The sequence below is a fragment of the Colius striatus genome, chromosome 13 (assembly GCF_028858725.1).
Source record: "Colius striatus isolate bColStr4 chromosome 13, bColStr4.1.hap1, whole genome shotgun sequence".
Lineage (NCBI taxonomy): Eukaryota > Metazoa > Chordata > Aves > Coliiformes > Coliidae > Colius > Colius striatus.
Genome location: NC_084771.1, coordinates 23076563 through 23100153, shown reverse-complemented (window position 1 = coordinate 23100153; position 23591 = coordinate 23076563). Strand labels below are relative to the sequence as shown.

General features: G+C 58.8%; 1 protein-coding gene across 1 annotated transcript in view; it reads left to right on the top strand.

The window, feature by feature from the left end:
• The window catches only part of LOC133626564 (leucine-rich repeat-containing protein 14-like), a 41749-nt gene extending 18907 nt beyond the window's left edge, over positions 1–22842 (top strand). The window contains 7 exon segments of the mRNA XM_062006410.1: positions 6706–6785; positions 6869–7005; positions 7593–7677; positions 20897–21178; positions 21180–21295; positions 22224–22544; positions 22546–22842. Of these exon segments, the coding sequence (XP_061862394.1) occupies positions 6706–6785; positions 6869–7005; positions 7593–7677; positions 20897–21178; positions 21180–21295; positions 22224–22544; positions 22546–22735 (1211 nt within the window). The 3' untranslated portion in view covers positions 22736–22842.
• Positions 22843–23591: the final 749 nt, after the last annotated feature.

Below are 23591 nucleotides of genomic sequence, written 5' to 3'. Positions count from 1 at the left end.
TTGGATGGGACTGGATGGGACCCCAGGGTTGGGATGGGACCCCAGATGTGGGATGCGTCCCCAATGGTGGGATGGGACCCCAGGGGAGGGATGGGATGGGACCCCAGGGGTGGGATGGGACCCCAGGGGTGGGACCTGAGGAGTGGGATGGGATAGGACTGGGATGGGAATCCAGGGGTGGGATGAGACTGGGATGGGACCCCAGGGGTGGGATGCGACAACAGGGGTGAGACGGGACCCTAGGTTGGGATGGGACCCCAGGGATAGGACTTCAGGGGTGGGATGGGTCTCCAGGGTTGGGATGGGACCCCAGGGGTGGGATGGGATGTGATGGGACCCCAGGGATGGGATGAGTCCCCAGGGGTGGGATGGGATGGGACCCCAGGGGTGGGATGGGATGCGATTGGATGGGACCCCAGGGTTCGGATGGGACCCCAGGGGTGGGATGGGAGGGGATGGAATGGGACCCCAGGGGTGGGATGGGAGGGGACCCTAGGGATGGGATGGGATGGATGGGATGGGATCCCACGGGTGGGATGGGACCTCAGGGATCGGATGGGACCCCAGGGGTGGGGTGGGATGAGACCCCAGGGGTGGGGTGGGATGGGATTGGCTGGGACCCCAGGGTTGGGATGGGACCCCAGGGGTGGGATGGGACCCCAGGGGTGGGATTGGATGGGAGTGGATGGGATCCAGGGTTGGGATGGGACCCCAGGGGTGAGATGGGATGGGACCCCAGGGGTGGGACCTCAGGAGTGGGATAGGATAGGACTGGGATGGGAATCCAGGGGTGGGATGAGACTGGGATGGGACCCCAGGGGTGGGATGCGACCCCAGGGGTGAGACGGGACCCTAGGTTGGGATGGGACCCCAGGGATAGGACTTCAGGGATGGGATGGGTCTCCAGGGTTGGGATGGGATGGGACCCCAGGTGTGGGATGGGATGGGACCCCAGGGGTGGGATGGGACCCCAGGGGTGGGATGGGATGGGACCCCAGGGGTGGGATGGGATGGGACTGGATGGGAACCAAGGGTTGGAAGGGGATGGGACCCCAGGGGTGGGATGGGATGTGATGGGACACCAGGGGTGGGATGGGATGAGTCCCCAGGGGTAGGATGGGACCCCAGGGGTGGGATGGGACCCCAGGGGTGGGATGGGACTGGATGGGACCCCAGGGCTGGGATGAGTCCCCAGGGGTGGGATGGGATGGGACCCCAGGGGTGGGATGGGATGGGACTGGATGGGACACCAGGGTTGGGATGAGTCCCCAGGGGTGGGATGGGATGGGATGGGGCCCCAGGGGTGGGATGAGTCCCCAGGGGTGGGATGGGATGGGACCACAGTGATGGGATGAGTCTCCAGGGGTGGGATGGCACCCCAGGGGTGGGGTGGGATGGGACAGGATGGGATGGGACCCCAGGGGTGGGACGGGACCCCAGGGGTGGGACTTCAGGGATGGGATGGGTCTCCAGGGTTGGGGTGGGATGGGACCCCAGGGGTGGGATGGGACCCCAGGGGTGGGACGGGATAGGACTGGGATGGGACTCCAGGGGTGGGATGAGACTGGGATGGGACCCCAGGGGTGGGACGGGACTGGGATGGGACTCCAGGGGTGGGATGAGACTGGGATGGGACCCCAGGGTTGGGTGGGACCCCAGGGGTGGGATGGGACCCCAGGGGGGGGATGGGATGGGACTGGATGGGACCCCAGGGGTGGGATGGCATGGAACCCTAGGGGTGGGATGGGATGTGATGGGACCCCAGGGCTGAGAGGAGTCCCCAGGGGTGGGATGGGATGTGATGGGACCCCAGGGTTGGGATGAGTCCCCAGGGGTGGGATGGGATGGGACCCCAGGGGTGGGATGGGATGGGATTGGATGGGAATGGATGGGACCCCAGGCTTGGGATGGGACCCCAGATGTGGGATGCGTCTCCAGTGGTGGGATGGGACCCCAGGGGTGGGACGGGACCCCAGGGGTGGGACCTGAGGAGTGGGATGGGATAGGACTGGGATGGGAATCCAGGGGTGGGATGAGACTGGGATGGGACCCCAGGGGTGGGATGAGACCCCAGGGGTGGGACAGGACCCTAGGTTGGGATGGGACCCCAGGGATAGGACTTCAGGGATGGGATGGGTCTCCAGGGTTGGGATGGGATGGGATCCCAGGGGTGGGATGGGATGGGACCCCAGGGGTGGGATGGGATGGGACCCCAGGGGTGGGATGGGATGGGACTGGCTGGGACCCACGGGTTGGGAGGGGATGGGACCCTAGGAGTGGGATGGGATGTGATGGGACACCAGGGGTGGGAAGGGATGAGTCCCAAGGGGTAGGATGGGACCCCAGGGGTGGGACCCCAGGGGTGGGACCCCAGGGGTGGGATGGGATGGGACCCCAGGTATGGGATGGGATGGGATGGGACCCCAGGGATGGGATGAGTCTCCAGGGGTGGGATGGGATGGGACCCCAGGGGTGGGATGGGATGTGATGGGACACCAGGGGTGGGATGGGATGAGTCCCCAGGGGTGGGATGGGACCCCAGGGGTGGGATGGGATGGGACCCCAGGGGTGGGATGGGACCCCAGGGGTGGGATGGGATGGGACTGGATGGGACCCAAGGGTTGGGAGGGGATAGGACCCTAGGGGTGGGATGGGATGTGATGGGACACCAGGGGTGGGATGGGATGAGTCCCCAGGGGTGGGATGGGACCCCAGGGCTGGGATGGGATGGGATTGGATGGGACTGGATGTGACCCCAGGGTTGGGATGGGACCCCAGGGGTGGGATGAGTCCCCAGGGGTGGGATGGGAGGGGATGGGATCGGACCCCAGTGGTGGGATGGGATGGGACCCCAGGGGGGGGATGGGATGGGACTGGCTGGGACCCCAGGGTTGGGATCGGACCCCAGGGGTGGGATGGGACCCTAGGGGTGGGATGGGATGTGACCCCAGAGGTGGGATGGGATGGGACTGGCTGGGACCCCACTGTTGGGATCGGACCCCAGGGTTGGGATCGGACCCCAGGGGTGGGATGGGACCCCAGGGGTGGGATGGGACCCCAGGGGTGGGATGAGTCTTCAGGGGTGGGATGGAATGGGACCCCAGGGGTGGGATGGGATGGGACTGGCTGGGACCCCAGGGTTGGGATCGGACCCCAGGGGTGGGATCGGTTGGGACCCTAGGGGTGGGATGGGATGGGACCCCAGGGGTGGGATGGCATGGGACTGGATGGGAAACCAGGGGTGGGATGGGACCCCAGGGGTGGGATGGGATGTGATGGGACCCCAGGGCTGGGATGAGTCCCCAGGGGTGGGATGGGATGGGACCCCAGGGGTGGGATGGGATGTGATGGGTCCCCAGGGGTGGGATGGCATGGGACTGGATGGGACCCCAGGGTTGGGATGAGTCCCCAGGGGTGGGATTGGATGGGATGGGGCCCCAGGGGTGGGATGGGGCGCCAGGGGTGGGATGGGACCCCAGGTTTGGGATGGGATGGGACTGGTTGGGACCCCGGGGGGGGATGAGTCTCCAGGGGTGGGATGGGACCCCAGGGGTGGGGTGGGATGGGAGAGGATGGGATGGGACCCCAGGGGTGGGATGAGTCCCCAGGGGTGGGATGGGACCCCAAGGGTGGGATGGGACTCAAGGGGTGGGATGAGATGGGATCCATCCCATCCCACCCCTAGGGACCCATCCCATGCCACCCCTGGGGTCCCATCCCACCCCTGGGGTCCTATCCCATCCCACCCCTGGAAACTCATCCCACCCCTGGGGTCCCATCCCATCCCACCCCTGGGGTCCCATCCAGTGCCATGTCAACCCTAGGGTCCGATCCGACCCCTGGCGTCCAAACCAGGGATGGAATGCGACCCCAGGGGTGGGATCCCAGGGGTGGGATGGGACCCTGAGGTTTGGATGGGACCCCAAGGATTGAAGTTCAGGGGTGGGATGGGACCCCAGGATTGGAATGGGACTGGATGGGATCCCAGGGGTGGGATGGGGCGCCAGGGGTGGGATGGGATTGGACTGGTTGGGACCCCAGGGGTGGGATGGGATGGGACCCCAGGGATGGGATGAGTCTCCAGGGGTGGGATGGGACCCCAGGGGTGGGGTGGGATGGGACAGGATGGGATGGGACCCCAGGGGTGGGATGAGTCCCCAGGGGTGGGATGGGACCCCAGGGGTGGGATGGGACCCCAGGGGTGGGATGGGATGGGACCCTAGGGATGGGATGGGGCCTCAGGGGTGGGATGGGGCCCGAGGGGTGGGATGGGAACCCAGGGATGGGATTGGTCCGTAGGGGTGGGATGGGACTCCAGGGGTCGGATGGAATGGGATGGGATGGTACTGGATTGGACCCCAGGGTTGGGATGGGATGGGAACCCAGGGGTGGGATTGGATGGGATGGGACCCCAGGGGTGGGATGAGTCCCCAAGGGTGGGATGGGATGGGACCCCAGTGGTGGGATGGGACGGGACCCCAGGGGTGGGATGGGACGGGACCCCAGGGGTGGGATGGGATGGAATGGGATGGGACTGGATGGGACCCCAGGGCTGGGATGGGACCCCAGGGGTGGGACCTCAGGGGTGGGATGGGATAGGACTGGGATGGGACCCCAGGGGTGGGATGTGACCACAGGGCTGGGACCCCAGGGGTGGGATTGGACCCTGAGATTTGGATGGGACCCCAAGGATTGGAGTTCAGGGGTGGGATGGGACCCCAGGATTGGGATGGGACTGGATGGGATCCCAGGGGTGGGATGGGATGGCATGCGACCCCAGTGGTGGGATGGGATGGGACCACAGGGATGGGATGAGTCCCCAGGGGTGGGATGGGACCCCAGGGGTGGGATGGGACCCCAGGGGTGGGATGGGATGGGACCCTAGGGATGGGATGGGATGGGACCCTAGGGATGGGATGGGGCCTCAGGGGTGGGATGGGGCCCCAGGGGTGGGATGGGATGGGGCCCCAGGTTTGGGATGGGTTGGGACTGGTTGGGACCCCAGTGGTGGGATGGGATGGGAACCCAGGGATGGGATGGGACCCCAGGGGTGGGACCTGACCCTAGGTTGGGATGGGACCCCAGGGATAGGACTTCAGGGATGGGATGGGTCTCCAGGGTTGGGATGGGATGGGACCCCAGGGGTGGGATGGGATGGGACTGGATGGGACCCAAGGGTTGGGAGGGGATGGGACCCTAGGGGTGGGATGGGATGTGATGGGACACCAGGGGTGGGATGGGATGAGTCCCCAGGGCTGGGATGGGACCCCAGGGGTGGGATGGGATGGGACCCCAGGGGTGGGATGGGATGGGACCCCAGGGGTGGGATGGGACCCCAGGGGTGGGATGGGATGGGACCCCAGGGGTGGGATGGGATGGGACTGGCTGGGACCCCAGGGTTGGGATCGGACCCCAGGGGTGGGATGGGATGGGATGGGACCCTAGGGGTGGGATGGGATGGGACCGCAGGGGTGGGATGGGACTGGATGGGAAACCAGGGGTGGGATGGGATGGGACCCCAGGGGTGGGATGGGATGGGACCCCAGGGGTGGGATGGGATGGGACCCCAGGGGTGGGATGGGATGGGACTGGTTGGGACCCCAGGGGTGGGATGGGATGGGACCACAGGGATGGGATGAGTCTCCAGGGGTGGGATGGGACCCCAGGGGTGGGGTGGGATGGGATGGGACCCCAGGGGTGGGATGGGACCCCAGGGGTGGGATGGGACTGGGATGGGACCCCAGGGGTGGGACGGGACTGGGATGGGACCCCAGGGGTGGGACGGGACTGGGATGGGACTCCAGGGGTGGGATGAGACTGGGATGGGACCCCAGGGGTGGGATGAGTCCCCAGGGGTGGAACTCCAGGAGTGGGATGGGACCCTGAGGTTGGGATGGGACCCCAGGGATGGGACTTCAGGGGTGGGATGGGATGGGACCCCAGGGATGGGATGGGACTCCAGGGATGGGATCTCAGGGGTGGGATGGGACCCTGAGGTTAGGATGGGACCCCAGGGATGGGATGGGATGGGACTGGGATGGGACCCCAGGGGTGGGATTGGACCCCAGGGGTGGGATATCAGGGATGGGATGGGATCCTGGGACTGGGATGGGACCCTGGGGATAGGACCCTGGGGCTGGGATGGGACCCTGAGGTTGGGATGGGACTTCTGGTACCAGGGCTGTGAGCTCCCAGTGCCCTCCCAGTCCCATTCTGAGACCCCCAGTGCTTTACTGGTCCTACTAAGACCTCCAAAACATACCCAAGAACTGGGTTGAGACCCTCCAAAAGCCATAGGAAGTGGGACTGAGTCCCCTCAAATCCATCAGGAGTGGGGTGAAGGCCCCAAAACCCATCAGGAGCAGGGGCTAAGCCCCCCCAAACCCATCAGGAGTGTGGATGACTCTCCTCCCAAATCTATAGGGAGGCAGTTTGGGTCCCCCAAACCTATCAGGAGAGGGGGTCTAAGCCCCCCCATACCCATGGGAAACTAGACTGAGTCCCCTAAAACCCATCAGGAGTGGGGCTGAGCCCATACCCCAAACCCATAGGGAGCAAGACTGGGCCCCCAAACCTATCAGGAAAAGGGATTGAGCCCCCCAAAACCCATCAGGAGCAGGACTGGGCCCCCCAAACCCATGGTGGGAGTGGGACTGGACCCCCCCACTCCGCTATGCCAACCTCCCCCCTTCTCCCCCCTCCCAGGGCAGGTCCAGAGCCGTCAGTGCATTGAGGCCGTCATCAAATTCGCCTTCGAGGAGAGGCTCTTCCTCATGGCTGACGAGGTGAGTGGGACCCTCAGACTCGGGGGGTATGTGAGGTGGACCCCAACATCTAGGTAACCCCACCAGTTTCCCCCCTCCTCCAGGTGTACCAGGACAACGTGTATGCTGAGGGTTCGGCCTTCCACTCCTTCAGGAAGGTGCTGACAGAGATGGGGCCGCCTTACCTGGACTCGGTGGAACTCACCTCCTTCCACTCCATCTCCAAAGGCTTCACGGGCGAGTGAGTGACCTCCCACGGCCACCCCCACCCCAAGGTGGCCACCACAGGTCCTGGGGAGCCACAGAGTGGGGATGAGGATGGTGGAACCCCATGGGCCTCAAGGGTGGTGATGGAAAGAGGCTGGAGGTCCCGTGGGGTTGGGATGGTGATGCCATGGTCCTCTGGAGCCTATGGGATGGGGATGGTGATGCCATGGTCCTGTGGAGCCCACGGGGTGGGGATGGTGATGCCATGGTTCTGTGGAGCCCACGGGGTGGGGATGGTGATGCCATGGTTCTGTGGAGCCCACGGGGTGGGGATGGTGATGCCATGGTCCTGTGGAGCCCACGGGGTGGGGATGGTGATGCCATGGTCCTCTGGAGCCTGTGGGGTGGGGATGGTGATGCCATGGTCCTGTGGAGCCCACGGGGTGCGGATGGTGATACCATGGTCCTCTGGAGCCTATGGGATGGGGATGGTGATGCACAAAGAGGCCCCGTGGGGATGTTTATTAGGGTGGTTCTGACGACAGGGAGCCTCCAGGGGCATCTGATGTCAGAGGGTCCTGGTGCCAGGGGGGAAACTCCTCACCTTGTCCCCCTTAAAAGCCCCTCATGGCTCGGGGTGGACAGTGTAGACCTCGACCTCACAGAGAGTGAACTGCTCCTCCCGGCCCAGGATGGTGACGGTGACGTAGCAGCCGCGGAGGCCGTGGCAGCAGATGGTGCTGAGCGACCCAGGACTGGCATCTGTGATGATGCCACAGCTGCAGGGAGCAAACCACAGAATCATTTGAGTTAGAAAAGCCCTTTGAGCTGCTGGAGCCCAGCCCTGAGCCCTCACCCTGCCACGGCCACCACTGACCCACAGCCCTCAGCACCTCAGCTCCAGGGCTTTGGGGTCCCTCCAGGGCTGGGCACTCCCCCAGCTCCCGGGCAGCCTGGCACAGGGGCTGACACCCCTCTCAGGGAAACAGTTCTGCCTCAGCTCCAGCCTCAGCCTCCCCTGGGGCACCCTGAGCCCCTTTCCTCTTGGCCCGTCACTCACTAGCTGGGAGCAGAGACCGACCTCCAGCTCACTGCAGCCTCCTGGTAGAGATTTCACCACCAAAACCCCAATATTCTATCTTTTTGTCCAAACACCACCACAAAAACACTACTTTTTTTCCCTCAAATCACCTCCCCAATTTTCCCCTCAGAACTCCACCAAAATCCCACTTTTTCCCCCTTAAAACTCCACCAAACCCCAACATTTCCCTTCAAAACTCACAAAAAGCTCACTTTTCCCCTCAAAACTACACCAAAGCCCAACTTTTTCGTCAGAACCCCACCAAAGCACCACTTTTCCCCTCAACACTCCACAAAAACCCATCTTCCCCTCAGAACCCCATCAAAAACCCACCTTTGCCCTCAAATATCCACCAACCCCCCACTTTTTCACTCCAAAATCCACTAAAACCACACTTGTCATCTGAAAACACCAACAAAACTCCACTTTTCCCCTCAAAGCTCCCCCAAAATCCCACTGGTGCCTCAGAACCCCACCAATCTCCATCTTTTCCAACTCAGCAGAACTCCAACGCCCCTCTTTTCTCCTTAAAACTCTACAAAAAAAACCTTTTTCTCCTCAGAATCCCACAAAAAACGCACTTTTGCCCTCAAAAACCCACCAAATCTCCACTTTTTCACTCCAAGGTCCACTAAAGCCACACTTTTCCCCTCAACACTCCACCAAAACTCCACTTTTCATCTGAAAACTCCACCTCCCGGAGCCGCGCAGGGACCGCAGCGTCTGGGGCTCAGATCGAACTTCCCGCTGCCGCCGCCCTTCAGCCAATAAGAAGGGAGGAAGCGATGACAGACACGGCGGCAGCCAATGGGCGGGCGAGGATGGCAGGCGGCACCTAGTAACGACGCCGGGCCCGCCTTCCGTGGTGAAACTCTCGCTCTGATTGGCGGAGGGGCGGTGCCGGGGTGCAGTGCCAATGCCTGGAAGCGCGGCCGTGAGGGGCCCGGCGGGAGCGGGGCGGCGGGCGGGAGGTGAGCTGAGGGGTCCCCGGGGACTGGGGGCGTGAGGGCAGCTGAGGGGTCCCCGGGGACTGGGGGAGTGTGAGGGTAGCTGAGGGGTCCCCGGGGACTGGGGGGCGTGAGGGCAGCTGAGGGGTCCCCGGGGACTGGGGGGCGTGAGGGCAGCTGAGGGGGATCCCGAGGATTGGGGGGCGTGAGGGCAGCTGAGGGGTCCCCCGGGATTGGGGGCGTGAGGGGAGCTGAGGGGTCCCCCGGGATTGGGGGGCGTGAGGGCAGCTGAGGGGGACCCCGGGGATTGGGGGGCGTGAGGGCAGCTGAGGGGGGCCTCAGGGATTGGGGGCGTGAGGGCAGCTGAGGGGGATCCCGGAGATTGGGGGGCGTGAGGGCAGCTGAGGGGGATCCCGGAGATTGGGGGGCGTGAGGGCAGCTGAGGGGGATCCCGGAGATTGGGGGGGGTGTGGGCAGCTGAAGGGGACTCCGGAGATTGGGGGGCGTGAGGGCAGCCAAAACCCCACTTTTCCCCTTAAAACTCCACAAAAACTCATTTTCCTTTCAGTGGACCACCAAACCCTCTCTTTTTCCCTCAGAACCACAAGACACCCCGCTTTTGCCCCAAATATCCACCAAACCCACACCTTACCACTCCAAAGTCCACAAAATCCCACATTTGCCCTTAAAAATACACCAAACCCACACTTTTAATCTAAAAACCCCACCAAAACTCCACTTTTCCCCTCAAAGCTCCTCCAAAATCCCACTTGTTCCTCTTAAGTCCACCAAATCCCCACTTTTCTTCTCAAACCTCCACTTTTCCACTTAAAACTCCACCAAAAAATCCATTTTCCCCCTCAGAATCCCATCAAAAATCCACTTTCGCCCTCAAAAACCCATTGAACAGCCAATTTTAACTCCAAGCTCCACCAAAACCCCACTTTTTCCCTCAACACTCCACCAAAACTTCACTTTCCCCCTCAAAGTTCCTCCTAATTCCCACTTGTTCCTCAGAAGTCCACAAATCCCCCACTTTTGCCCTCAAAACTCTGCCAAAACCCAGTTTTCCTCTCAAGACTACACCACAATCCCACTTTCTCCCCACAACACCATCAAAACCCAATTCTTTCCTCTCAGAATCTCACCAAAACCCCACTTTTGCCCTCAACACTCCACCAGAACCTTACTTTTCCCCTTAAAACCCCACAAAAACTCATTTTCACCTCAGATCCACACCGAAAACCTACTTTTACTCTCAAAAATTCATCAAATCCCCACTTTTTCACTCCAAACTCCACTAAAACCCCTTTTCTTCTCAACACTCCACAAAACCCCCACTTTTTCACTCCAAACTCCAGTAAAACCCACTGTTCTTCTCAACACTCCACAAAAAAAACCCACTTTTCATCTGAAAACTCCACCAAAACTCCACTTTTCCCCTCAGAACCCCATCAAAAACCCACTTTCACCCTCAAAACCCCACCGAACCTCCACTTTTCCACTCCAGACTCCACCAAGCCCGCACTTTTCCCCTCAGAACCCCACCAATCTCCACTGTTCCCCCTCAGCACACAACCAACCCCACTCTTTTCTCCTTAAAGCTCTACAAAAACCTTTATTCACCTCAGAACCCCACAAAAAAAAAACTTTTCCCCTCAAAACCCCAAACCCCCACTTTTCCCCTCAGAACCCCACAAATCTCCACTGTTCCCCCTCAGCAGACCACCAACCCCACTCTTTTCTCCTTAAAGCTCTACAAAAACCTTTATTCCCCTCAGAACCCCACAAAAAAACACTTTTCCCCTCAAAACTCCACCAAACCCCCACTTTTCCCCTCAAAACTCCAGTAAAACCCACTGTTGCCCTCAAAACTCTGCCCAAACCCATTTTTCCCCTCAGAACCGCACCAAAAACTTACCTTTACCCTCAAAAATCCTCCAAATCGCCACTTGTTCACTCAGAACTCCACTAAAACCCCTTTTCTTCTCAACACTCCACAAAACCCCCACTTTTCCCCTCAGAGCTCCACTAAAATCGCACTTGTATCTCAGAAATGCACCAAACCCCCACTTTTCCCCTCAACACTCCACCAAAACTCCACTTTTCCCCTCAGAACCCCATCAAAAACCCACTTTCGCCCTCAAAACCCCACCGAACCTCCACCTTTCCACTCCAGACTCCACCAAGCCCGCACTTTTCCCCTCAGAACCCCACAAATCTCCACTGTTCCCCCTCAGCAGACCACCAACCCCACTCTTTTCTCCTTAAAGCTCTACAAAAACCTTTATTCCCCTCAGAACCCCACAGTAAAACACTTTTCCCCTCAAACATCCACCAAACCCCCACTTTTCCCCTCAAAACTCCAGTAAAACCCACTGTTGCCCTCAAAACTCTGCCCAAACCCATTTTTCCCCTCAGAACCGCACCAAAAACTTACCTTTAGACTCAAAAATCCTCCAAATCGCCACTTGTTCACTCAGAACTCCACTAAAACCCCTTTTCTTTTCAACACTCCACAAAACCCCACTTTTCCCCTCCAAGCTCCTCCCAATTCCCACTTGTTCCTCAGAAATTCACAAAACCCCTCACTTTTCCTCTCAAAACTCCACCTTTCCCCTCAGAACCCCATTAAAACCCCGCTTTGCCCCGCCGCCCCTCCCCATCCCCGCCCCCCGCAGCGGGCACCTGGCCGGGCTTCCTCCGCTGCTCCCGGACAAAAGCCGCTTCCCAGCTCTTCAGCAGGGCCTTGACCTCCCGCTGCCGCTCCATGGCGTGCGGAGCGGGGCCGTTCCCCGGCCCGGGGCGATCCGAGACCTCCCGGAGCCGCGCAGGGACCGCAGCGTCTGGGGCTCAGATCGAACTTCCCGCTGCCGCCGCCCTTCAGCCAATAAGAAGGGAGGAAGCGATGACAGACACGGCGGCAGCCAATGGGCGGGCGAGGATGGCAGGCGGCACCTAGTAACGACGCCGGGCCCGCCTTCCGTGGTGAAACTCTCGCTCTGATTGGCGGAGGGGCGGTGCCGGGGTGCAGTGCCAATGCCTGGAAGCGCGGCCGTGAGGGGCCCGGCGGGAGCGGGGCGGCGGGCGGGAGGTGAGCTGAGGGGTCCCCGGGGATTGGGGGGCGTGAGGGCAGCTGAGGGGTCTCCGGGGATTGGGGGGGGTGTGAGGGCAGCTGAGGGGTCCCCGGGGACTGGGGGGGGGGTGAGGGCAGCTGAGGGGTCCCCGAGGAACGGGGGGGGTTGACGGCAGCTGAGGGGTCCCCGGGGATTGGGGGAGTATGAGGGGAGCTGAGGGGGGCCTCAGGGATTGGGGGCCGTGAAGGCAGCTGAAGGGGACCCCGGGGATTGAGGGGGCGTGAGGGCAGCCAAAACTCCACTTTTCATCTGAAAACTCCACCAAAACTGCATTTTTCATCTTAAAACCCCACCAAAACCCCACTTTTCCCCTTAAAACTCCACAAAAACTCATTTTCCTTTCAGTGGACCACCAAACCCTCTCTTTTTCCCTCAGAACCACAAGACACCCTGCTTTTGCCCCAAATATCCACCAAACCCACACCTTACCACTCCAAAGTCCACAAAATCCCACATTTGCCCTTAAAAATACACCAAACCCACACTTTTAATCTAAAAGCCCCACCAAAACTCCACTTTTCCCCTCAAAGCTCCTCCAAAATCCCACTTGTTCCTCTTAAGTCCACCAAATCCCCACTTTTCTTCTCAAACCTCCACTTTTCCACTTAAAATTCCACAAAAAAATCCATTTTCCCCCTCAGAATCCCATCAAAAATCCACTTTCGCCCTCAAAAACCCATTGAACCTCCAATTTTCACTCCAAGCTCCACCAAAACCCCACTTTTTCCCTCAACACTCCACCAAAACTTCACTTTCCCCCTCAAAGCTCCTCCTAATTCCCACTTGTTCCTCAGAAGTCCACAAATCCCCCACTTTTGCCCTCAAAACTCTGCCAAAACCCAGTTTTCCTCTCAAGACTCCACCACAATCCCACTTTCTCCCCACAACACCATCAAAACCCAATTCTTTCCTCTCAGAATCTCACCAAAACCCCACTTTTGCCCTCAACACTCCACCAGAACCTTACTTTTCCCCTTAAAACCCCACAAAAACTCATTTTCACCTCAGACCCACACCAAAAACCTACGTTTACTCTCAAAAATTCATCAAATCCCCACTTTTTCACTTCAAACTCCACTAAAACCCCTTTTCTTCTCAACACTCCACAAAACCCCCACTTTTTAACTCCAAACTCCAGTAAAACCCACTGTTCTTCTCAACACTCCACAAAAAACCCCACTTTTCATCTGAAAACTCCACCAAAACTACACTTTTCCCCTCAGAACCCCATCAAAAACCCAATTTCGCCCTCAAAACCCCACCGAACCTCCACTTTTCCACTCCAGACTCCACCAAGCCCCCACTTTTCCCCTCAGAACCCCACAAATCTCCACTTTTCCCCCTCAGCAGACCACCAACCCCACTCTTTTCTCCTTAAAACTCTACAAAAACCTTTATTCCCCTCAGAACCCCACAAAAAACCACTTTTCCCCTCAAACCTCCACGAAACACCCACTTTTCCCCTCAAAACTCCAGTAAAATCCACTGTTGCCCTCAAAACTCTGCCAAAACCCATTTTTCCCCTCAGAACCACATCAAAAACTTACTTTTACCCTCAAAAATCCACCAAATCGCCACTTTTTCACTCAGAACTCCACTAAAACCCCTTTTCTTCTCAACACTCCACAAAAAAACCCACTTTTCATCTGAAAACTCCACCAAAACTCCACTTTTTCCCTCAGAACCCCATCAAAAACCCAATTTCACCCTCAAAACCCCACCGAACCTCCACTTTTCCACTCCAGACTCCACCAAGCCCGCACTTTTCCCCTCAGAACCCCACAAATCTCCACTGTTCCCCCTCAGCAGACAACCAACCCCACTCTTTTCTCCTTAAAGCTCTACAAAAACCTTTATTCCCCTCAGAACCCCACAAAAAAAACCACTTTTCCCCTCAAAACTCCACCAAACCCCCACTTTTCCCCTCAAAACTCCAGTAAAACCCACTGTTGCCCTCAAAACTCTGCCCAAACCCATTTTTCCCCTCAGAACCGCACCAAAAACTTACCTTTACCCTCAAAAATCCTCCAAATCGCCACTTTTTCACTCAGAACTCCACTAAAACACCTTTTCTTCTCAACACTCCACAAAACCCCCACTTTTCCCCTCAGAGCTCCACTCAAATCCCACTTGTATCTCACAAGTCCACCAAACCCCTACTTTTCCCCTCAACACTCCACCAAAACCCCACTTTTCCCCTCCAAGCTCCTCCAAATTCCCACTTGTTCCTCAGAAATTCACAAACTCCCCTCTTTTCCTCTCAAAACTCCATCAAAACTCCACTTTTCCCCTCAGAACCCCACCAATCTCCACTGTTCCCCCTCACCAGACAACCAACCCCACTCTTTTCTCCTTAAAACTCCACCAAAACCCATTTTTCCCCTCAGAACCACACCAAAAACCTACTTTTACCCTCAAAAATCCACCAAATCGCCACTTTTTCACTCCAAACTCCACTAAAACCCCTTTTTCCCTTAACACTCCACAAAACCCCCACTTTTTCACTCCAAACTCCAGTAAAACCCACTGTTCTTCTCAACACTCCACAAAAAAAGCCACTTTTCATCTGAAAACTCCACCAAAACTCCACTTTTCCCCTCAGAACCCCATCAAAAACCCACTTTCGCCCTCAAAACCCCACCGAACCTCCACTTTTCCACTCCAGACTCCACCAAGCCCGCACTTTTCCCCTCAGAACCGCACAAATCTCCACTGTTCCCCCTCAGCAGACAACCAACCCCACTCTTTTCTCCTTAAAGCTCTACAAAAACCTTTATTCCCCTCAGAACCCCACAAAAAAACCACTTTTCCCCTCAAAACTCCACCAAACCCCCACTTTTCCCCTCAAAACTCCAGTAAAACCCACTGTTGCCCTCAAAACTCTGCCCAAACCCATTTTTCCCCTCAGAACCGCACCAAAAACTTACCTTTACCCTCAAAAATCCTCCAAATCGCCACTTTTTCACTCACAACTCCACTAAAACACCTTTTCTTCTCAACACTCCACAAAACCCCCACTTTTCCCCTCAGAGCTCCACTCAAATCCCACTTGTATCTCACAAGTCCACCAAACCCCTACTTTTCCCCTCAACACTCCACCAAAACCCCACTTTTCTCCTCCAAATTCCACTTGTTCCTCAGAAATTCACAAAACCCCCTCACTTTTCCTCTCAAAACTCCACCTTTCCCCTCAGAACCCCATTAAAAACCCACTTTGCCCCGCCGCCCCTCCCCATCCCCGCCCCCCGCAGCGGGCACCTGGCCGGGCTTCCTCCGCTGCTCCCGGACAAAAGCCGCTTCCCAGCTCTTCAGCAGGGCCTTGACCTCCCGCTGCCGCTCCATGGCGTGCGGAGCGGGGCCGTTCCCCGGCCCGGGGCGATCCGAGACCTCCCGGAGCCGCGCAGGGACCGCAGCGTCTGGGGCTCAGATCGAACTTCCCGCTGCCGCCGCCCTTCAGCCAATAAGAAGGGAGGAAGCGATGACAGACACGGCGGCAGCCAATGGGCGGGCGAGGATGGCAGGCGGCACCTAGTAACGACGCCGGGCCCGCCTTCCGTGGTGAAACTCTCGCTCTGATTGGCGGAGGGGCGGTGCCGGGGTGCAGTGCCAATGCCTGGAAGCGCGGCCGTGAGGGGCCCGGCGGGAGCGGGGCGGCGGGCGGGAGGTGAGCTGAGGGGTCCCCGGGGATTGGGGGGCGTGAGGGCAGCTGAGGGGTCTCCGGGGATTGGGGGGGGTGTGAGGGCAGCTGAGGGGTCCCCGGGGACTGGGGGGGGGGTGAGGGCAGCTGAGGGGTCCCCGAGGAACGGGGGGGGTTGACGGCAGCTGAGGGGTCCCCGGGGATTGGGGGAGTATGAGGGGAGCTGAGGGGGGCCTCAGGGATTGGGGGCCGTGAAGGCAGCTGAAGGGGACCCCGGGGATTGAGGGGGCGTGAGGGCAGCCAAAACTCCACTTTTCATCTGAAAACTCCACCAAAACTGCATTTTTCATCTTAAAACCCCACCAAAACCCCACTTTTCCCCTTAAAACTCCACAAAAACTCATTTTCCTTTCAGTGGACCACCAAACCCTCTCTTTTTCCCTCAGAACCACAAGACACCCTGCTTTTGCCCCAAATATCCACCAAACCCACACCTTACCACTCCAAAGTCCACAAAATCCCACATTTGCCCTTAAAAATACACCAAACCCACACTTTTAATCTAAAAGCCCCACCAAAACTCCACTTTTCCCCTCAAAGCTCCTCCAAAATCCCACTTGTTCCTCTTAAGTCCACCAAATCCCCACTTTTCTTCTCAAACCTCCACTTTTCCACTTAAAATTCCACAAAAAAATCCATTTTCCCCCTCAGAATCCCATCAAAAATCCACTTTCGCCCTCAAAAACCCATTGAACCTCCAATTTTCACTCCAAGCTCCACCAAAACCCCACTTTTTCCCTCAACACTCCACCAAAACTTCACTTTCCCCCTCAAAGCTCCTCCTAATTCCCACTTGTTCCTCAGAAGTCCACAAATCCCCCACTTTTGCCCTCAAAACTCTGCCAAAACCCAGTTTTCCTCTCAAGACTCCACCACAATCCCACTTTCTCCCCACAACACCATCAAAACCCAATTCTTTCCTCTCAGAATCTCACCAAAACCCCACTTTTGCCCTCAACACTCCACCAGAACCTTACTTTTCCCCTTAAAACCCCACAAAAACTCATTTTCACCTCAGACCCACACCAAAAACCTACGTTTACTCTCAAAAATTCATCAAATCCCCACTTTTTCACTTCAAACTCCACTAAAACCCCTTTTCTTCTCAACACTCCACAAAACCCCCACTTTTTAACTCCAAACTCCAGTAAAACCCACTGTTCTTCTCAACACTCCACAAAAAACCCCACTTTTCATCTGAAAACTCCACCAAAACTACACTTTTCCCCTCAGAACCCCATCAAAAACCCAATTTCGCCCTCAAAACCCCACCGAACCTCCACTTTTCCACTCCAGACTCCACCAAGCCCCCACTTTTCCCCTCAGAACCCCACAAATCTCCACTTTTCCCCCTCAGCAGACCACCAACCCCACTCTTTTCTCCTTAAAACTCTACAAAAACCTTTATTCCCCTCAGAACCCCACAAAAAACCACTTTTCCCCTCAAACCTCCACGAAACACCCACTTTTCCCCTCAAAACTCCAGTAAAATCCACTGTTGCCCTCAAAACTCTGCCAAAACCCATTTTTCCCCTCAGAACCACATCAAAAACTTACTTTTACCCTCAAAAATCCACCAAATCGCCACTTTTTCACTCAGAACTCCACTAAAACCCCTTTTCTTCTCAACACTCCACAAAAAAACCCACTTTTCATCTGAAAACTCCACCAAAACTCCACTTTTTCCCTCAGAACCCCATCAAAAACCCAATTTCACCCTCAAAACCCCACCGAACCTCCACTTTTCCACTCCAGACTCCACCAAGCCCGCACTTTTCCCCTCAGAACCCCACAAATCTCCACTGTTCCCCCTCAGCAGACAACCAACCCCACTCTTTTCTCCTTAAAGCTCTACAAAAACCTTTATTCCCCTCAGAACCCCACAAAAAAAACCACTTTTCCCCTCAAAACTCCACCAAACCCCCACTTTTCCCCTCAAAACTCCAGTAAAACCCACTGTTGCCCTCAAAACTCTGCCCAAACCCATTTTTCCCCTCAGAACCGCACCAAAAACTTACCTTTACCCTCAAAAATCCTCCAAATCGCCACTTTTTCACTCAGAACTCCACTAAAACACCTTTTCTTCTCAACACTCCACAAAACCCCCACTTTTCCCCTCAGAGCTCCACTCAAATCCCACTTGTATCTCACAAGTCCACCAAACCCCTACTTTTCCCCTCAACACTCCACCAAAACCCCACTTTTCCCCTCCAAGCTCCTCCAAATTCCCACTTGTTCCTCAGAAATTCACAAACTCCCCTCTTTTCCTCTCAAAACTCCATCAAAACTCCACTTTTCCCCTCAGAACCCCACCAATCTCCACTGTTCCCCCTCACCAGACAACCAACCCCACTCTTTTCTCCTTAAAACTCCACCAAAACCCATTTTTCCCCTCAGAACCACACCAAAAACCTACTTTTACCCTCAAAAATCCACCAAATCGCCACTTTTTCACTCCAAACTCCACTAAAACCCCTTTTTCCCTTAACACTCCACAAAACCCCCACTTTTTCACTCCAAACTCCAGTAAAACCCACTGTTCTTCTCAACACTCCACAAAAAAAGCCACTTTTCATCTGAAAACTCCACCAAAACTCCACTTTTCCCCTCAGAACCCCATCAAAAACCCACTTTCGCCCTCAAAACCCCACCGAACCTCCACTTTTCCACTCCAGACTCCACCAAGCCCGCACTTTTCCCCTCAGAACCGCACAAATCTCCACTGTTCCCCCTCAGCAGACAACCAACCCCACTCTTTTCTCCTTAAAGCTCTACAAAAACCTTTATTCCCCTCAGAACCCCACAAAAAAACCACTTTTCCCCTCAAAACTCCACCAAACCCCCACTTTTCCCCTCAAAACTCCAGTAAAACCCACTGTTGCCCTCAAAACTCTGCCCAAACCCATTTTTCCCCTCAGAACCGCACCAAAAACTTACCTTTACCCTCAAAAATCCTCCAAATCGCCACTTTTTCACTCACAACTCCACTAAAACACCTTTTCTTCTCAACACTCCACAAAACCCCCACTTTTCCCCTCAGAGCTCCACTCAAATCCCACTTGTATCTCACAAGTCCACCAAACCCCTACTTTTCCCCTCAACACTCCACCAAAACCCCACTTTTCTCCTCCAAATTCCACTTGTTCCTCAGAAATTCACAAAACCCCTCACTTTTCCTCTCAAAACTCCACCTTTCCCCTCAGAACCCCATTAAAAACCCACTTTGCCCCGCCGCCCCTCCCCATCCCCGCCCCCCGCAGCGGGCACCTGGCCGGGCTTCCTCCGCTGCTCCCGGACAAAAGCCGCTTCCCAGCTCTTCAGCAGGGCCTTGACCTCCCGCTGCCGCTCCATGGCGTGCGGAGCGGGGCCGTTCCCCGGCCCGGGGCGATCCGAGACCTCCCGGAGCCGCGCAGGGACCGCAGCGTCTGGGGCTCAGATCGAACTTCCCGCTGCCGCCGCCCTTCAGCCAATAAGAAGGGAGGAAGCGATGACAGACACGGCGGCAGCCAATGGGCGGGCGAGGATGGCAGGCGGCACCTAGTAACGACGCCGGGCCCGCCTTCCGTGGTGAAACTCTCGCTCTGATTGGCGGAGGGGCGGTGCCGGGGTGCAGTGCCAATGCCTGGAAGCGCGGCCGTGAGGGGCCCGGCGGGAGCGGGGCGGCGGGCGGGAGGTGAGCTGAGGGGTCCCCGGGGATTGGGGGGCGGGAGGTCAGCTGAGGGGTCTCCGGGGACTGGGGGGCGTGAGGGCAGCTGAGGGGTCTCCGGGGACTGGGGGGCGTGAGGGCAGCTGAGGGGTCCCCGGGGATTGGGGGGGGGGTGAGGGCATCTGAGGGGTCCCCGGGGATTGGGGGCGTGAGGGCAGCTGAGGAGTCCCCGGGGATTGGGGGGGGTGAGGGCAGCTGAGGGGTCCCCGGGGATTGGGGGGGGGTGAGGGCAGCTGAGGGGTCCCCGGGGATTGGGGGCGTGTGGGCAGCTGAGGGGGACCCCGGGGATTGGGGGGCGTGAGGGCAGCTGAGGGGGATCCCGGGGATTGGGAGGGGTGAGGGCAGCTGAGGGGTCCCCGGGGATTGGGGGGCGTGAGGGCAGCTGAGGGGGGCCTCAGGGATTGGGGGCGTGAGGGCAGCTGAGGGGTCCCCGAAGATTGGGGGAGCATGAGGGCAGCTGAGGGGGGCCTCGGGGATTGGGGGGGCATGAGGGCAGCTGAGGGGGGCCCCGGGGATTGGGGAGGCGTGAGGGCATCTGAGGGGTCCCTGGGGATTGGGGAGGCGTGAGGGCAGCTGAGGGAGACACCGGGGATTAGGGGGTTGAGGACAGATGAAGGGGACCCCGGGGATTGGGGGGGGTGAGGGCAGCTGAAGGGGACCTCGCGGATTGGGGGGCGTGAGGGCAGCTGAGGGAGACACCGGGGATTAGGGGGTTGAGGACAGAGGAAGGGGACCCCGGGGATTGGGGGGGGTGAGGGCAGCTGAAGGGGACCCCGGGGATCGAGGGGGGGTGAGGGCAGCTGAGGGCGGTCGAGGGGTGTGAGGGCAGCACAGGGGGGCCCAGGGAGGGAAGGGGGGTGTCGGAGATCCTGCTGTAGGCTTCCTTTATGGGGTGCTGGGGGTACCCCTCATTAAGAGGGGTGGGTCATGGGTCCTGCCCTGGAGTTCCCTATTGATGGGGAGCTGGGTTAGGAGTGCTATAGGGTGCCCTATTAATGGGGGATAGGATTAGGAGTGCTATGGGAGGTCCTATTGAGAGAGGGCTGGGTTAGGGGTACCCTATTGATGAGGTGCAGATCTAGGGGTGCTGTGGGGTGCCCTATTGATGGGGGGCTGGATTAGAGGTGCTATAGGATGCCCTATAGATAGAGGGCTGGGTTAGGGGTGCTCTAAGATGCCCTATTGATGGGGGCTGGGTTAGGGGTGCTCTAAGATGCCCTATTGATGGGGGCTGGGTTAGGGGTGCTATAGGATGCCCTATTGATGGGGGCTGGGTTAGGGGTGCTATAGGATGCCCTATTGATGGGGGCTGGCTTAGGGGTGCTATAGGATGCCCTATTGATGGGGGCTGGCTTAGGGGTGCCCTATTGCTACGCGCCTATTGCTGCGCGCCGCCCTCCGCTCGCCCTGCGCTCCCCTGCGCCTGCTCTGCCGCGACTTCCACGCCGAGGAGCTCTCCGTCTCCACCGTCGTCTCCCTGCTGGACTCCCTGGAGCCTGCCGCCGTCCGCAGAGTTGTTTTACGCTTCAACAACCTGGGGCTGGCGGGGCTGTGCGAAGTGCTGCCTCACCTCGGCCGCTTCCCCGCGCTGCGCAGCCTCAAGCTGCCCTACAGCAACGTGGACGTGCGCCGCACAGCCCCCGGGCACGGACGCCGGCATCCGCTGCTTGGCCGCTCACCTCCGGGCCTTGCCTGCCCTCAAGGAGCTCGATTTGTACTCCTCCAGGCTTTCTGGGAGACTCAGGCAGCTCCTGGGGTAAGCTGCCCGCTGGGGGAGGGACCCCAAAACCTTCACACGTTGCAGCGGGAGGGAATGTGTGTGTGTGTGGGGGGGTGGCATTGGGGCATCACCCACACCCTGTGGGGGCAGATTTAAGAGGGGATGGAGTCCCACAGTAGCTCTGCACTACCTCAGGGGGTGGTCTCAGGGGGTTTTGGGGAGAGGGTTTGGAAGGTTTGGCATTTGCCCTGTGAGCAAAGATTTAAGAGGGGATGGAGTCCCACAGCAGCTCTGCCTCGGCTCAGGGGGCTGGTCTCAGGGGGTTTTGGGGGGAAGGTTTGGCATTTGCCCCGTGGGCAAAGATTTAAGAGGAGATGGGAGTCCCACAGCAGCTGTGACTCACCTCAGGGGGCTGGTCTCAGGGGGTTTTGGGGGGAAGGTTTGGCATTTGCCCCGTGGGCAAAGATTTAAGAGGAGATGGGAGTCCCACAGCAGCTCTGCCTCGGCTCAGGGGAGGCATAAAAGAGGGGTTTGGGGTGCCTGAAGATGTTTTGGGCAGCCTCAGGGTGTTTTGGGGTTGGGGTTTGGCATTGGGGAACTGTCTACACCCTGTGGGCAAAGATTTAAGAGGGGATGGAGTCCCACAGCAGCTCTGCCTTGGCTCGGGGGTTTTAGGGGAGTTGCCCAGTTTGGCACTGTGCAACTGTCTACACTTATGAGGAGATGGAGTCCCAGAGCAGCTCTGCCTCAGCTCAGGGGTCTGGTCTCAGGAGGTTTGAGGATACCTCACGGGGGTTGGGGGAGACTTTGGGGAAGCTGAGGGATTTTGGGGGATCCTGGGGGTGGAATTTGGGCAGCCTCAGGGTTTTAGGGGTCTGTGGCTGGTTTGGGGAGAGCCTCGTGGTGGTTTGGGGGTGCTTTGGGGGTTCCCCACTCACTCTGCCACCCCACCCTGTCCTCCCAGCGAGCTGCAGACTCCCCTGGAGAGTCTGGCGCTGGCCTTCTGCTGCCTGCTCCCCTCCGACCTCATCTTCCTGTCCTCGAGCCTCCACGCGCCCTCCCTGCTCCAGCTGGACCTGAGCGGCCACAACCTCATGTCCCCCAGCCTCCTGCAACCCTTGCGGACGCTGCTGGAAGCCGCTTCGTGCTCGCTGCTGCAGCTGGAGCTGCTGGAGTGTCAGCTGGGGGACGCGGAGCTGGAGCTGCTGCTGCCGGCGCTGCGCCGCTCCCGCCGCCTGCGCTGCCTCGGTCTCCTCGGCACCCCCCTGAGCGCGGCGGCGCTGCGCGGCCCTGCCCGACCTGCGCCTCGTGGGCTACTCGCAGCCGCCGCGGGGCTCCGGCCACCACACCCCTACGCAGGGGGAGGAGGGTTTCCCGGCGGAGCTGTGCCGGCTGCTGGCGAGCGCGGGTAGAGCAGACGCCGTGTGGACGACCAGCCTCCAGCGCTACGGAGCCATCGACTACTTCAGCTTGTAGCATCCCCCCCCCAGGGAAGCTTCACCTCGGGGCGCTGTGCCGGGCTCTGGGCTGTGCCACTCGCTTATGGTGAGTTCATTAAAGCCAACCCCACCTTGCCTGATTAACCCAAGTCCTCCTGGGATGCTTGGCAGGAGGAAGTGGCAGAGCTCAGCGGAGGGGATGGAGCTCTTCTGCTTTTAATGGACCAAGGAGAGAGCTGGCTGCTGTTCTGGCACACAGGGCACTGACCAGAGAATCATTACAGATGGAAAAGCCCTTTGAGCTGCTGGAGTCCAACCCTGACCCCACAGTGCCACAGCCACCACTGAGCCACGGCCCTCAAGCACCTCAGCCCCACGGCTCTGGGACCCCTCCAGGGCTGGGCACTCCCCCAGCTCCCTGGGCAGCCTGGCACAGGGGCTGACACCCCTCTCAGGGAAACAGTTCTGCCTCAGCTCCAGCCTCAACCTCCCCTGGGGCACCCTGAGCCCCTTTCCTCTTGGCCTGTAGCTTTTAACTTGGCAGCAGAGACCGACCCTCTCAGCCACAGCCAGGGAGTCAGAGTGATCAGGTCTCCTCTGAGCCTCCTTCTCTGCAGACTGAACCTTTGCCTCAGGTACCCTCATTTAGCCCAGAGCTTCCCAGTGCATCTTCTCCTCTCCCTGCAGCCCCTCAGTGTCCCTGTGGCAGTGAGTGAGGGGGCCCAGCACTGAGCACAGCCCTGGAGCTACAGCCTCCCCAGGGCCCAGCACAGGGGACAATCCCTGCCCTGGGGCTGCTGCCACCCCACTGCTCAGCCCAGCCAGGCTGCCACTGGCCTTCTTGCCCCCTTGGGCACGCTGCTGGCTCCTTGCCCTCGGGCAACCTCAGCCCA